Here is a 16,565-nt window from a genome sequence, read left to right on the forward strand (position 1 = left end):
CTGCACAGTGGTACAAAAAGCTCACGGCAATGGCTTGCCATGGGGTAAGGCAGAAAGGAGCAGCCTGCAGGTTCAGACCCCCTGGGCACGCTGCTCAGCGGGGCCGCAGCCCACCCGGGCTCAGCAGCAGGAGCCCGGGGCTTGCGATCGACGCTAATGAAGGGAGTTTGTCATCGAGAGCACTGAACAGGCGCTGTTTTCATTTAAGAACAGCCCGTAACTCCGACAGCGCACTACAGCTTGCAGGGAGAGTAAATCGCGACTGGGACGGGCGTTACGTCCTTCGAGCCAGACCTGTTTTGTTACAGGAAACTGCTACAGGTACACAAGCGCCGCGTTCGGCGTTGAAACAGCCGAGAGGCGTCGTTCCCAGGGCCGAATCCGGGCACGGCCGCGGGGCCGTTCAACCCGGCCTCCTCTCCCCGCAGCGGGAACCCGCCCCTCGGCTGTTGCCCCCACCGACCGGCGGGAGGGGGCCGGACGAGGGGGCGGGTGCCTCGTGCCGTCGCTCCGCCGCTCAGTGCGGGCGGCGCGCGGAGGGACTCCGGGCATCTCGCGGCCGTGCCGAGCCGTGCCGTGCTTTGCCGAGCCGCGCCGCTCCTTCTGCATGGCCGCACCTTGAGGGCCGGGAGAGCGCGGCGCCGCGGCGGGGAGCGCTCAGCGCCTTTTGCCCAGCATGCTGCGGAAGGTAAGCGCCGCGCCGGGCAGGGCGCGGGGCGGGGCGGCGCGGTCGGCAGGGGGCGCCACAGCGCCGGCAGCGGGGCTCGCGGGGGGCGGCGTTGCCAGTCGCCGGGTGGGGCGGCGCGGCGCGGCGCTGTCCGTGGTGCGGAGGGGAAAACTTTGCCGTCTCCGAGCGGGCCGCTCCCGGGCTGGAGTTAGCACGGATGGTCGGGCTGCAGCCGGTGGCGGCGTGAGGCGTGAGTGTGGAGAGTGGGGAAGGTCTCCCTGCCCACCTCCGTTGCCGCTTCGCGCACAGGAACGGGCTTGAGCAAGTGGAACGGCTCCGCGTTCTACACGGCGGCTGCGCTGTTTGTGTTGCGTGGAGGTGAACGCGAGGCTGCGGTGACTGGCGAAGGCGCTGCTGAAAGCTGTAGAAAAATACCCCGAAGGTCTGAGCAGAGAGGAGGGGGGCTGCATAGCGGCATCAGAGCTGCTGTGGAGCCTAAAGCTGTTAAAGTCAATAGGAATCTTTTGCTTGACCTATGAGGACGTGCGTTCAGAGCTTCCAGCTCCCAGCCCGGTCCTCAGTAGTCCTCCCAAGTCTCTAGTGCCAGGTGGAGTTGGGCTGGTTCCCACCAGCTAGAAACTGGCTGTAACAGAGAGCTGATGGTGGAGCAGAAGCATTAGCTGAAGAACGACCCGCATAACTGCCGTTTTGCGCTTATCTCACTCCTTTGCCTACCAGGAGCAGTGCAGAGATGATCAAGATCTGAGAGGATACAAGGTATCTGAGCCGTGTTTCACTTGCATGCTTAATTCACAGGCTGCCCAGGGGTGAATCTAACTTCGAGGGTTGCTCTGCCCTGGCAGCCTGTTCTGTGCTGTGTATTCAGCGACCTGCCTTTTCCAGGATAACCTCTGTGTGAATTCTAGGCCACTCGCGCGATGTTCTTCTGTAATACCAGAAGTAGCGCAGTACAAAGTGAAGTTGCACTAAGCTAAGTTTAGCTCAGAGGTGTTAAAAATAGTAATACCTAATTCTTAGAGAACACCTCAGGGCTAATGATGGCTGCGGAAGGAACCTTCTAAGAGAGAGAGGCTCCCTTTAGGAAAGGTAGCAATAAATAAAAACAGCTGTACACCTCACTTTGGATCACAAGAGCCCAAACTATGTTTTTGTTTTAGGCATCTCAGTGGAGAACATTCCTATTGAGTTCATGGATCAGGACCTTCACATGTCTCAGTAAATCAGTAATCGTGCAGTATCCAACAGATTAAATTGGTTTCGTGCTGTGGCTCTGTATATGCTTCTGCCCTTCTGCTCACCGGCACAGAGGCACGCCTTAGGCAGAGGACCTTCCCTGTGTTCCTCAAGTTCTTGCTGTGCTCTGTGTGTCCCAAGCAGAGTAGCTTAGGCTAAATGAGATGTGGTGCTGTGTGCAGTGGAGATTTATGAGTTTAGGAGGAGAAAACGGAGTGGAGAAGGACAGGCAGTAGCACAACACTGCTGATCTCCTGGTTTTAGAGCTTTCTGCTGAGTTTGGAACTTAGCTGAAACAGCTCTTGCTGTGTGCTCCAGCTAGGGAGCAGGTGAGACCACTCTGCCTGCTGCTTACCCCATTCTGCTGCTTCCAGATACATATGCTGAAATTGAAGGGAATGTTGATAAATCCTCTGAGCACGAGGGAGGTCAAGGTTTCCTAATTCTCCTATTGTCTTATTTGAGATGCTTTGAAGCAATCTCCTCTTTCCAGAGGAAGTGTCCCTTAGACTTGACAAACATGATGTACTGAGTTCCTTGGCCACTCTTCAGGTGGATCAAAATAGTTAAAGATGACATAGGCATTTCCACATTATGCTTATACAGATACACATTTTTAAGAACACCATTGCGTAGTATCTAGGCACTACAGCTGGATTTATAGCTAATGTCAGCTGAGGTTGGTCCACTTGACCCGATTATGGTTGAAAAACCTGATTTTTTTTCTTCCATATGCCCTTCCCTTTTGTTGTGGTTTAACCCAGCAGGTGGCTGAGAACCACACAGTCATTAGCTCACTTCTCTGCTTTCCAGTGGGATGGGGGAGAGAACTGAAAAAAAAGCACCAAAGTAGAACTCATGGATTGAGATAAAACTATTTACTAAGATAGAGAAAAGGATAAGAATAATAGTTATGACTCTATATATATACATATATGAGAGTATATAACAAGTGATGTACAAGCAATTGCTCACCATCCACTGACTGATATTGAGCTAGCCCCTCAGTGAGCGGAAGAGAACAAGATGAACTCCCACTTCCTTCAAAACTCCCCTTCCATATGAGGTCCTATGGTATGGAATATCCCTTTGCCAGTTTAAGTCAGCTGTCCTGATTCTGTCCTCTGCCAGCCCTTCGTTAGCATGAGCTGAGAAAACTGGAGCAGCCTTGGCTCTGCGTAAGACTGTTCAGCAATAACTATAAACATTGGTGTGTTATCAATATTGTTCTTCTCCTAGAACCAAAACATAGCATCATACCAGGCACTCTGAAGAAAACAATTCCATTCCAGCTGAAACTAAGACAACATTTTACTCAGTTTCATATTAGCATGAAAGTATGAATGCAAATATAAGCAGGAAGAAAACCACTGAGTTGTTTTTATTTTCTTTCTTTTTACACATTTCCCTCCCCACCATTCAAATGAAATAGGTTGGCATTTTTGTTAATAGAGGCACTATCTGTTAGGCAGTGTAGGAAGGTGGTAACAGAGTTAAGAGAGGAGTGACTACATTCCTAAGCAAGGAGTGGAAAACCAGTTCTTCAAACCTTAGCGTTCTTACGTCTTTGAACTTGTTTCTTTCAGCTTCTTTTGCCAGATGTATGTGTCTTCATCTACCATAATAGAAGGTAATTTATTCAGCCTAGACAGTCCTTCAGCAGATCACTGAAGTACGTATTAGATATAAATTCACACTGGCTGATTTTGTTCTCACCACTGTGTATCTTGCTCATCTTCACTTAGGAACACGAAAGCCCAATTCACTTGTCAAATTCTGCTGGAGTTATTTTTTCAAGCAAGATGTACCCATGGGAAATTAGTAGAACTCAAACACATCAACAACGAATTATAACAGTATCTGGAGACAGCAAAAGGAAGAAATTACTATACTGAGAATATACTGAAAATCCAGGCTGGTCTAAATAAAATGTATAATGAAGATGAAATTGTGTGTTACTTCTGTTTTTATTGTAAGTAATTTAATGTCCTTAGATTTGTTAATGTTCTGACTCTCAGTAATCAGTAGTTACGGTTATAGATAAAAATGAGGAGGGGAAGAAAACAGCATGCTTGGTGTTTAATTCATAAGGCAGTTAGGAGGGACATACATATCTTGACAGGTACAGTGCTACATCTTGCTGTAAGCTGTAATCACAGTGTATTCGAGCAGAATGAGAGATTTATTTTTAAGCAAGTTGTCTTTGTCTGTTCTCTACAACTTGTAGTGCAGAACTGTGCATATTGCGATAAGGGGAGTGGGTGGCACTGCAGCTCTGCAGGGGAAGGAAGTGCCCTTCTGGTATTTGAAGTTGCTCAGAGATTGTCTTCACAGCACTGTCAGTCAAAAACAACACTTCAGGGGCTGAGGTAATGAAGAGATTTTCCTTATTCAGCAATTTTAGAGGCTCTACTATGTTGGCTGCCCTCCGGGAATATAAAATGTGTTATTACCAGTTAAATGCATGACAACACAGAGCTTTCTTCAGCAGTAATACAGCTGAGCTAACACGTAGGCAATTTAGCTGGATAAGACACAGGCCATCCTGAATTGAGGGAATATTGAGCGAATTCTTGCTCCAGACACAGCAGTGAGATTTGAATACAGGTCTCCACTGGGCTGTGAAGAGAAATGGGACAAATGTGGAATGGAGATTTCTATTAGAGCTTGGGCAAGCTGTTACTGGGAGGGTTATGGCAATTCTACCAGTGAAAATGCAGCTGCCATGAGGAGTGTAAGGGCCTGAAGATCACAAGGTGTGTGAGTGTTTCAGTGGCATATTGGTGCTGGTTTGAAAGCATGGAAGATAAGAGAATTTCCAGCTTTTGCCTCCTGTTAGCTAAAGAGTTCTGCTTTCCCATCATTGCTTCTGCTGTTGGTTTGTGTGCGTGTGTGTTTTACTGTGACTCAACTGATCCATCTAAGCCAACAGTGTATGAGGCAAATATGAACATGCTTGCATGTGAGAAATTCTTGTCTCTAAAGGCCCTTGAGGCAAGAAAGAGGTTCAGAAAGCCTGTGGCCTGCCGATCCCTAGCAGCTGGAAGGTTTTCTAGAGAGCATCGTTCCATGATTATATTGTGATTAGAGTCCTCCCTTAGCATCTGCCGTTGTCCACTTCTTCAGCCAAGATACAGGCATGGATGTAATGTGATCCAGCATGCTCCATAAAGGCCATCGCCACAGAACTGAGCCTTGTTTTCCCTCAGTTCATTTGTGAGATACTGAACCTGTTGGAGTCATACACTTGGCTAAGCAGGTCAGCTGAGAAATGTTTTATGAGCCTACGCTGAGAGTGCTCACATAACTTCTGTCTGAAGCAGCATGAGAACAAATAGAGGAAGATTAAAATCTCTTATGCATGTTGACTTCATTGATCTAAATGCAGTAGGATTTTTAGCAAGTTATTTCTTGTGTTAGTGACCTGACTCTGACTCCTGCTCAGGGCCATGGAGCTCAGAGTGACTGTTGCCAGGCTTTTCCATTGGCTGTCCTCACCAAGATCTCCCTGGCCTCATGTTCTGAGCTTGTGACAAAGCAGAACTTAACACTTAAAAGATACAGAAAAGGGCAGTTAATACCTCTTCCTCTGGACGTTCTCTGCTGCTAGAATGTTGTCCTGCTGAGAAAACAATAAAATACTAATTAAAAAAAAAATATATATATATCAAGAGTCTCCAAGCAGACGTGGAAAAAATAGGCACAGATGTGCTGATTCACCTTTTTGCTTGTGAATAGAGAGAGTTTTGCCTCCTCTAACAAAGGTTGTTTCCAGGTCTGCCCAATGATAGAACTGCTCTATCAAAATGTTTTTTCTTGTTGTTGTCTGTTTGTTTTCATTGCTTGGGGATATGGCCGTGCTGGATTGAGTAGCCAAATAAATAGAATTAATAGGTTCACCGTGGGATGACTTTTTGATGAACTAGCCATAGTGTCACTATGTTTTCCTGTCAGTCTTTTCTGCAGTAGTTAGCAGTCTGTGCAAAAATGGATTTCTTCAGTCTGCCTCTGTAACACATGGCAGAAATTGGCACTGATGGTTTGTGTTTTTGCCTCCAAGGCTGCCTGTTTCCTCTTAGAGAAGAAATGACTCCTGCTCTGGTGAGAGTGCTGCCTGCTGTTTCTGCCCAGAGCACTGATCCCTCCTTAATAATTCAGTGAGATTGAGCAAATCTGTGTATTTCATGGAATGCTGTAAGAATGACCAGTTCATTTGATACTGAATTTCGTGTAGTTTGATAGCAACTGTAGTCTCCTTGAGTTGAAACATTCAGCTTACAGATGCACACTGCTACTCTGTGGTAGGACTTCTTGGCTAAATTTCCCACCTGTTTCAGACCAGAGGATTATTGTGAATTGTGAGCCTCTCTAAACTTGTACTGATTGATTTTCAATTGGAAACGTGCTCTTCTGTTCTTTGCACCATTTTCTGTGGCCTCAGCTGTGTTTTGCGAACAGTACTAAGCATTCAAGGTATCCCTTCCATGCCATCCAATAAGGTAATTTCTGTCCTTGGAGGAAAAATGGCACCGGCCTGTAAAATCCTTATTATAATGATCACCCCCTGAATGTGGGGTGTATGTCAGTGGTTTGGGCTTGAGATTGATTCAACAGCTTTGCTCTTCCCACTGGGATGTTGGCCTGCTGTGTGATTTGTAGGCAAATTTGTCTGCTCTTTTTCCCCTATGGCCTATCTTGTACAAAAGGAAGAAACCTTTTATCTCCTTGAATAATAAGTAAGACTTTGCAGAACCTTTGATGTTCTTCAGTTGTAATGTGAAAAATGGATAGGACTCACCTTTTCTGTTGCAACATCTGTGCATGCTCTGGGAGATCTCATGAAGATTCAGGACCTATAAAATGAAGACATTGGCTCTTTGGTCACGGGTTTCTTGCTTCTGAACAAGTGATCTTCAGCTGTCGTGTTTAACAGTGCAGCCTGACCTTGAATGTCAGAAGCCATTTTAAAGAAAATGCCTCACTACCCCACTTACTGTTGCCAAAGATGTCCTGTTACAAACTGAGTTTGATGTAAAACAAACAAACAAACAAACAAACAAACAAACAACAAATAAACCTCTGCAGAAAATGTATTTCTGATGAAAATACTGAATTTTCCCTGAAAAAATAACTTAAAGCTCTTTATTCGTAGAGGAGAATCAAAATCTTTTCCAGAAGGGGAAAATACGTATCTTTCCCCAATAGCAGTATAATAATAATGCTTGCTAATTTGATTCAGATATTCCACTGTTTTGTAAATAATCGTTTCCATCTGTTTTTTTCTTTTTTACTGTTATTCAAATAGGGCACTCACAATCATGTCATAATTCATACCAGTTAACGAATTAGCAAATCCTTCTGTAGTTCTCTGTCTTTTTCAGAAGCACTAAAAACTGTTCCATTAAATGTTCTCTTCATCTTTTTTTCTCTTTCTGCTTATTTCTGGAGAGACGAATACGTACACTTTTTCATACATTTCAATTATCTTACTTTTTGCCGAGATATATTTTCAGGTAACACAATTAAAACTCCATTAACTGTTTTAAAATGAAATATCCCCTAGTGGCAGTTCTTTGGTACTGGCCAACTTTAGTTAATGATTGCAAATGGAGGTATTGATTTGCTCAGAATTAAAAGAGGATTTTTTTACCTTTTCCTCGCTCTTTGATGTAAAAAAGAAGCCTGAAGAGATAGATGCTCCTTCTCTTGCTTTTTACCACTTAGATTCACTTCATTCTTGTCTTCCTGCATGTTAGATTTTAGGGCTAATTCATATTATTTTGTTGAAAGCAGTGCTGGTTGTATAGATTTGTGATACCTTTTTAGCAAATGGATTCCCTCTGACCCTTAGTAAGAAAGAACTGGGACATGTTACCCAAGTTTTTTGCTATCTGACTTGGTCTCAGCAGAGATGCTGACCCCCACCCTGCTGCAGAATGAAATGTCTCCAGCTTTGGTTGATAAAAGATAGTTGATAACTGATAACTGTTGATAACAGTTCCTGACAGACAATTAGCTATCCCTCCTACTTTTAATGTGTTGCAAGAGGATTTTTTAACTTAGCCCTACAACAGGTGAGTTTTTTCAACTGCCAATTTCAGATATTAAACAGTAGGGGTGTAGCTGAAGTGACCGAGGAGGTGTATCTACCTAACTGATACTCTGGTAATTCACACTCGCTTGGAAATAAATGCATATTTGTATCTCAGTTGCCTGGCATGCTACTTCCAGAGGTGAAAGCAAGTAGTCAAGACTTTCGTATTCAACATCTCTACTGGCAGACACTACTGCAATTGAAATAATTAAAGAAAAGGATAAAGTTACTTTTATTCAGTATGTCTCTTGCAGAAATACAGTGATGGAGAGATGTGGAGTCTAGAATCACTGGCAGTGGCTGGCAATCTAATGTAAATCCTCGGGCGGGTTAAGTTAGTCTGTTCTCGGCATGGTGCCCAGAGTAGGATGGGGGGGCAGGAATGGGGAAGGATGAATCAGTTCTGGTGTTTTGCAAGATTCTGCCTTCTAGTTCAATATTGTCTTGTTTTCTTAGCCTGAATTTATTTCTGACAGGTGGTGACAGAATGTTTTCATTAAAGAAATGCTCATACCTTCCTAGAATCATAGAAATCAAATAAAATCTCCTGTGGCAAACAGTATAATCACACTGACAAACAGCCAGACTTTCTTCACTAGTTCTTTGAGCTTTGGAAATCCTCACTCTGTACAACAGCACTCAGCCCCAGTGCTCACCAGAGCACATAAGCTGTCCCTTTTGTTCCTCTTCTTTGCCCAACCCTGCCCCCTGTAAGGAAAGCTTGGCCTGTTCACAGCAGCCCTCAGTTTTTCCATGTGCAGCCGTAATACTGTGGTCTTGCTGACCTTTTCAGGGTCTTTAGGCAGTGCCAGCATCACCCAGATGGATCTTAGAACTGCTTGGCTACCTCTCAGGCTGCAGCATGGGAGCAAATATGAGAGGGTAGCTGTCTATCTGCTCCTAAGCTGGGAAAGCAGTCAGCCAGAGAGCCGCCATTTCCAGCTTGAGGGCCATTTGCAGGGACCATATGTGGGCTGGCTCTCTGCATACAAGGCAGAAAAGGTCATCTGTCTGATGGGTTATGAACCAAAGCTAAGGATGTTTTATTTTGCATTCTGCCACACTGTGCAAAGGCACTGACTCTGAGTGGTCTTTCTTGAAAGAAATGGGATTCAATGAAAAGAGTGAGGGTGAGAAACATCCGGTATCCGCTGCAGCCCAGAGGCTGCAGAGAAGATGAAGCAGCCCTGAGAGCCAGGGAAGGGAGCAAAGACCCTGTGACCAGTGCTTTGTGTGCCTGTCTCTGAGATATGCTGCACTGGATGCTTTTCAGATAATGAGCTAGGAAAGAGCTAAGTGACTTATTCAAAACCTTCTAACTGTTAAAAACTGGCTTAGATTCATGTATCAGCTGCAAGCCTGCCTTCCTGAAAACAGAGCAAGAACTGGTGTCCTGATTTTTGCTCATGATCTATTTTCAGACTTTCTGGTAACCAGCAAGATGTGCTGGTACCCAAGAACCAAGCTCCTGTGATGCTTTTGCATCTGGCCCTTTCCTGAGAAAACAAAGTGACTGATCAGTGAAGCACTCTGTTTCTTCAATTGTGTGTCCTGTGGTTTTGTTTCCTCTCCTAAGAATGCCAGGCAGGTACTAGCAAGGGTGATTAGTCGGTATGATGTCATAGTAATTTTGTGTGCTTCTGTATTTGAGATAAACTTAAGGGAATTGATTGCTCTGTGCAGTCAATCTTCCAAGCTATGGGAAGTCATACACTGAGCTCACTTTGCCTGAGTATCTTGCATTGCGTTGTTACAAGAGACTACGAACTAGTTAACTTCATGTCACGTTTTGTAGTACTAGTTTAAGGTAACTGAACTATGTGTGATTTGCCTTCTGGTCTCTCACTTCTCCTAAAACCAGCTGATAGTCAGTGCCTGTGTAAGTTAGACATTAGTAAAATGCTGTTCAGCTAAGCAACTTGGATCATGTAGCAAATGGTGCCATTCTGCATGCCTGTTCAGAGCACATAAAATCAATCTGCTTCTAAGCTGGAGCCCTGCCACTTGATCTGTTGTTTTCTAGCAGTTTCAGACATAAACCAGTTTACATTATAGTTAGCATTATCATGCTGTCCAGACATCAGCATATAAACTGCACAGATTATGCTAGAGAATTACATTGTAGAAATACAGATGGATCTGTTTAATGAGGTACAAAACCTATTTTGCATGAAATTTATAAACCTCAATTATCCATGTGCCACAAGGGACAAATAATAATTCTGATTCTTAAGCTTTAAGAAAATGGAGAGAATATTCAACATGATAAGCATTAAGAATCACAACCTCATGAGGGGTAATGCAAAGCTTGGATAATTGAAGTGCTTTTGTATTGGATTCTAAGAGTGCAGTAGTATTTTATGTTTGGGCTTCAGTTCAGTATCCAACTCAAAAACATGTGTAAGAGCCATCTAGGTCCAAGCACTTCTCACCACCACTGGTGAGAAGTCTTTAACTAACCATTACTGGAGGCAGAAATAAAGAATTTGATGATTTTCTTCTCAAAGAAAACCAACGTAAAATTTTTACAGTGTGCTGACTAAAAAAAAAAAAAAAAAAAAAAGAGTTTTGTCTGAATGCCATGTTTTAAGTTTAAATCTTTTTTTTTTTTCATTGCTTAGTTTGGATCTCAAAATACTTTGGAGTATTTTTGTTGCTCATTTAGAGTAAATCCTTCTTCATTTGCGCTATTTCTCTGTGGTGATATTTGATACAAGAATCTCTTTAATGCTCAGAAGAGGAAAAAACTAGACTAAAAATCATCATAAATCTTGCAGTTAGAATGTTATCATCCTTCTGCCTCCCACTATCACCACCTGTTGTTTTTTTTAATCCACGGAAGGTTTTTTGGACTGCTCAGATGTCAGTAATCTTCCCATTGCTTTACCAGAATGGTAGAGATTAGGTAAAAATTAGCTGAAGTGGTACACACTGAATAGGTAACTATTTGTGTTCTTGGTATGGATTAGTGTATTCTCTTGTTTGAAACTCAGTATATTAAGTCATCCTAATGTTTTTATAGTTAGAATCATAGAATCCTTAGAGTTGCAAGGGACCTCTGGAGGCCATCAAGTCCAGCTAAACCAGGTTGCTCAGTGCCTGATCCAGCCTCACCTTGAAAGTCTTTGGGAACAGGGCATCAACCACATCTCTAGGCAACCTGTTCCAGTGCCTCACCACCCTCGCTGTAAAGTTAGACCATTCCGGTGACTTTCCAGCTGATTTACTTCACTGCCAGGCCGTGTGTAAGTGTAACCTGCTCCACTAGCAGTGAACAGATTACTGCATACAGACAGACAGATGGACAAATGAATGTATGCCGTTTTTCTGCTAACTACAGCCTGGGTTAATCCATTGGCAACTGCCCTCTCCTGAAGACACGCCGCAGCTGGCGCAGCTCCCTACTGAACCTCGCGCTGCGCCTGGACAAAGGTGTGTCGCTGTCCATGGTCCCACGGCTTTGGAACACTTCAAACCACAGTCAGAAAGGATGCCATCACTGCTGGGTGTAATGCTAGGTCAGAAGTACTTGTGGGAAAGAAAATGTCAATGTCTAGGCTCAGGTAGTTATGCTGTCTGCCCCTGATGTTCTTCTGCTAGCATGTGGTAGCTGGAGGTGGACAAGCCATGCTTTTTGACAGACTGCAAAAATAACTTGTTCAGAAACTTGCGTCTTCATAAATGAAGAGCAGCCTGAAAGGTGAGGCGTTCTTTGCAGTGCAAGTGACCAGCTGGATGTAGAAGGGCAAGGGATACCTAAATTCATGGCCTTGCTGTTTTGAGATCAGTCGGTTTCTTACATGACAGTCCTTCAGAAGGTTCTTCAGTTGGTAAGCATTTATCTTCTGACCCATTTCTTTTCCTTCCACATAATTGGCACTGAACTCTGAAATGCAGCCAGCCTCTCATCCTCTGCATGTGCACAGCATATTTGGTTGACAGGAGCTGTTTGGGCAGGATCCTTATCTTTGCATTTGAGAAGATGTGTTAAGAATGACAGACTTGCACTATTGTCTCCTGGACTGTCATCATCTCCTTCTTTCTCATACCTGTCTTTAGATCTCTTTTGTCATTCATTTAAAATGGTGCCTGCTTTACTGTGCTATTTCACAACAGCACATCAGTAGCCACAGGGAATCTCTATATTTCATTTTAGCATAACCATTGTTCATTTCCAGTAACTTCCACTTGCTGATCCCTTGCTCAAAGCCTGCTTTCCCAAGCACTGTGCCAGTCTTGTTCTACATGAGATATTTAAGAGAAAATTACTTATTAAAATGTCTTTATTGGATGTTAATGTGGCACAGAAAAAAAAACCAACAGAATCTTTATCGTACTACATGCCAGAGGACAGTCAGTGGTGCAAAGTAGGCAGTGAGGGAGGGGAATGCTGTTACTGGAGGCAACACTTTGAAAACACATTTTCAAATTGGATTGGAGGTATGGTATTTGAGCTAAGGTATTCAAGACGTTTAGTTTTTCAGGACAAAACTTAGCACTTTAAGAGTAAAAAATGTTTGTGAACGTACACACACCAGTGATGTTAATGACAGTTATGCTGATCGGAAGAATGCCTCTGTTCGCTTGGTTTCAGTGGGAACTGTGTGTTCGTGGAGTACAAATAATGGCAAATCAGGGGAAATACTCGGAGATAACGTTTCTATGCAGTGCCACCTAATGGTGCGCTTCAGAATAGAAACAGGTGGCTTTCATTCGTGCAAGACGTAGCCCCTATGTAGCTGGGCCTTCTGGCTTCCTTAAATAATCACTTTCTGTGCTTCCTGATCATAGGAGTCCTGATCATAGTGTGACCTGTGCCTATCCATATTAGGACTAGCTGCAGGGTAACAAATACAATTATTAGCCTGCTTCTCAAAGGGAAGACATTCCCTCTGTACAATTAACCATTACCTCCTGCCTCTGGGTCCCTCCTTCCTACACTGCTTGCAGAGGTGCAGTTACTGCTTAGGATGTCCATTCCTGCTGTGACCCAGGGTCAAAGTCTATAAGCCAAAATCACTTGACTGACAGTCTACAGCAGCCAGCTATTGGTTGCAGTAGTTCTAGGAGAATATTTTCTTGTGCTTAAGGACCTGCAGCAAAGAGGGGAGGGACAAGATAGTTAAATAACTTATCCTCCACACAGTTTTGCTGCATAGGGAAGCAGCTATGAGGCTGTCTTCCCAAAAGTGAAGTCTTTCAGGCTGTGGAAACTGAACAAATAACTACTTTCCCTCCACTTTCTGCAGGCTCTGTACTGTGCCTCTAGGTACCGTGGACTTTCAGCCGTGCCTAGCAAACATAGAGTAGAAAAAGAGTGTAAAAATACCTCCCACTGAGATTGGTGGTCAGAAGTGGAGGTAGCTTCTATAGCTGGGATGGAGGAAGGCAGCTTGCAGGCTGGAGGAAGGGCTGCTGTAATCAGGAAGCTGCCAGCCAGAAGCTGATAAGATCAGAGACACAGAAGTACCTTATATAGCCTAGGAAGGAAGTGTTACTGGAAAAACATGTTCCATGAGCATTTCTCCTCTGAAAAAGCACACAGACTTGACTGTTCTTAAAGATCTCAAGCTCTTCAGCTTGGTGCTCATCATTTCAGCATTCCTGAAACTATACTCATCTTACCACTGGCTATGCTTTTGTCCTGAACATTGTGTGAACAAACATGAAAAATGCTGACAGATTGAAGCAGTATCTTAGCAATGTTCTCCCTGTTGTCTTTACTTTCATTTTTGCTTTCTGCACATCTTTACTGCCTATATTTGTCCTTGTAAAACTAAAGAAATACTCTGTTTTATGTTTAGCATACTTTTCTGAATAACACTCCCATAGGAACATTTTTCCAGAGCAATTCTAAGGTAAGGGTTCTCATGGGACAGCATCCCACATGCCTGCTGCACCATCCTGCGCCTGCTCTGGCAGTGGCCATACAGCTTTTGCCAGTGCTCTAGCTGGGACAGGGGAAACTTTCACCAAATCCAGCTGCACTGTGAGAATAAAAAAAGCAGGATATTGTTAAAGTCCAGCGTAGTGAGCCATGAAACCTCCTTTTTCTCATTTAGAAGAGGCATGTAAATGGCGGCAGATTTAAGATGACAACCTTTCTGGATTACTCCTTGTAAAATAGTGATAGATGTCACCACGAAACATATTGGAAAACTTTTCACTTTTCAGCTAAGGATTTAAGAAACCTGATCCTAGAGGTAAAGAGTAGAGGGACAGTTTCTGGCATACGCAAGAGTCATGAGAACCTTTCATTGTGTGTGTTGGCAGCATTTTCTTGATAGCTGCAGCCCGTATTCATCATACCTATTCCCACAGTCCTGTTGTTCACACCACAGAAAAGAGTTGCTGACTGGCCAAGAGTGGGAAGAAAGGTTCTGAAGTACTGCAGCCCTGCTGCTCACTGGTGCCAACATCCCTGATCCTTAAGCAGCATGGCTTCACAGGCCTGGATGTGATGCTGCACCAAGGGAAGATGATCTTAGAAAAAATCCTTTCAGTAGAAACTGATGTTATCATTCTGTTCTTGCTCTCATTCTAGTTTCTGGCAGGATAAGCAGCTGCCTGGATGCCAGAAGCTTGTCAAAACTGTCTGGTTGTGTGACTGCACTGAATTCCCTGTGAAATCAATTTCAAATTAATGCATGCTCATGTGTTAATTACAGCTGCTGGTGCAGCTTGGAGACCTCTTTTGCCTGCAGTAGCCATAATAGCTTCTATGATTGTGGTGTGAGAGAAGGGTCACTGAGTGACAGAAGAAAAGTGTTAGGGACTTTTTAACTAAATTCTGGATTTAATGGTAGCAGTTTTTTTCAACAACCACAATGCATAAAGCACAGAAGGGGCATTAAGGAAGAAAGGATTCCTAGATGCCCTGCCGAATGCAGAAGAATTCCATTTCATGTAGGAAATAGTATCTGAGCATTGGGAATGAGAAGCAGCACAGACCTGTGGCCAGAGGAGGTGGGACTCATGTTAACCATAGCCACAGTTCTGCTCAGTGCAGTTTGTCAGCCAGCACCCTGCTGTTCTCAGGGTTGATCTGCCATTGGTTGCAGAGTGGGTAAAAAAAGCCATTAGCTAGGCTTCACCTCATTCTGTTGGATCACTTTATTCACGAGTCCTTTCTTCTTTGTTTTAGTACCCCACAGTAGCTTCCCCAAGTGCTGTGCAGAGATGGATAGCCTAGCAGGACTGCTGAACTCCCTCAGATTCCAGTCTCATTTATTGTGGATGACAGTAGAGTTTAAAAATAAATATCTCATCAGTTAGTTTAAATATAGCTACTGTTACGAATGTAGCTTGTTCACAAAGGTGTGCATGTTATGTCCAGAGGCTACAGAGAGCTGTGAAGTCAACATACAGTAAATCACATTCCCTTTGACCACTAAGTGTAAATGTGAAGTTGTTCCTGAGCAGGGGAGCTAAATGAATCTTGGTTTCTTATGGTCTTGCGCGCATTGCAGGCTTTCAAAAATTAAATTATACTATTAATTTCTGATCCCACAACATATAGTATAAAATTCCCACCCTTTCTCATACAGCTGCTAGTCCAGCAGAAAAAACACCTGAAAAGTTCACTGTCTTCCATAATTCATGGCATTCTGTCATCTTTGTTAATGAATGCCTTGAGCTAGTTACTGGGGTCACGTTCTTCTTAGGAGTAAACCGTTACCGTTTTGCTGCCAGCAGGTTCACACTAGCACACTGCTGGACACCAGGTGAGGGGGAGTGCATATTGGAACAATTTTGCAATACATCTTGAATCATTTCAGTCCTGTATCACCTCAGAAGAACAGTGCTACTCTGCCTTGGGGCATCCATGGAAATTTTAATGCACAGTACTGGTTTGGCAGGCCTTTCTATAATTTAGTCTTTTGCTTGACATTCCCTTTCATTGTAATACACTTTGTTGTTGTTGTTGTTGTTTGTTAATCAAATAGTGATTATATCTGTTTTAAAAAAGATTTATCCTAAATGAGGGAACTCACTGGCAAGGAACTTTACATGTTTATCTTTGACCTCGACATAATCTTTCAACAGTGTTTTCTGTTCATGAAGTGTATTCTCATTTGGATACACGATGGGTTTGTGGGTGTCACATATACTATTAGATATTTAGCAAGAGGACAAGAGGGAATGGCCTCAGGTTGCACCAGGGAAGGTTCAGGTTGAAGGTTCAGGAAAAATACCTTCTCTGAAAGAGCAGTTCTGCGTTGATACAGGCTGCCCAGGGAGGTGGGGGGAGGGAGGGGGTCACCATCCCTGGAGGTGTTGCATAGCCATGGATGTGGCACTGAGAGACATGGTTTGGTGGGAAAATATTAATGGTAGGTGGACAGTTGTACTGGATGATCTTAGAGGTCTTTTCCAACCTTGGTGATTCTTTTTGTTGCTGCTGTTTTCTTTAATCTTCTCTGGCAGGTATGATTTTAGGTGTGAAGTGGTGAGACACTGGGTTTCAGACCCTCTCGTTGGTATTTGTGGCTGTATTTAAGGATGTGCAGGTCTTCAGTTGCCTCCAGCAATATCTGCAGGCATAAAATA

The 16,565-nt window shown here is 43.8% G+C and overlaps 1 protein-coding gene across 1 annotated transcript in view; it reads left to right on the forward strand.

Annotated features, from left to right (window-relative positions):
- Nucleotides 1–561: 561 nt before the first annotated feature.
- TMCC3 (transmembrane and coiled-coil domain family 3) overlaps nt 562–16,565 on the forward strand; it is a 123,818-nt gene continuing 107,814 nt past the window's right edge. The window contains exon 1 of the mRNA XM_052667396.1: nt 562–688. Within this exon, the coding sequence (XP_052523356.1) occupies nt 677–688 (12 nt within the window). The 5' untranslated portion in view covers nt 562–676. The remainder of the gene's footprint in view (nt 689–16,565) is intronic.

This window comes from Tympanuchus pallidicinctus, unplaced genomic scaffold, assembly GCF_026119805.1.
Source record: "Tympanuchus pallidicinctus isolate F22 unplaced genomic scaffold, pur_lepc_1.0 scaffold8, whole genome shotgun sequence".
Taxonomy (NCBI): domain Eukaryota; kingdom Metazoa; phylum Chordata; class Aves; order Galliformes; family Phasianidae; genus Tympanuchus; species Tympanuchus pallidicinctus.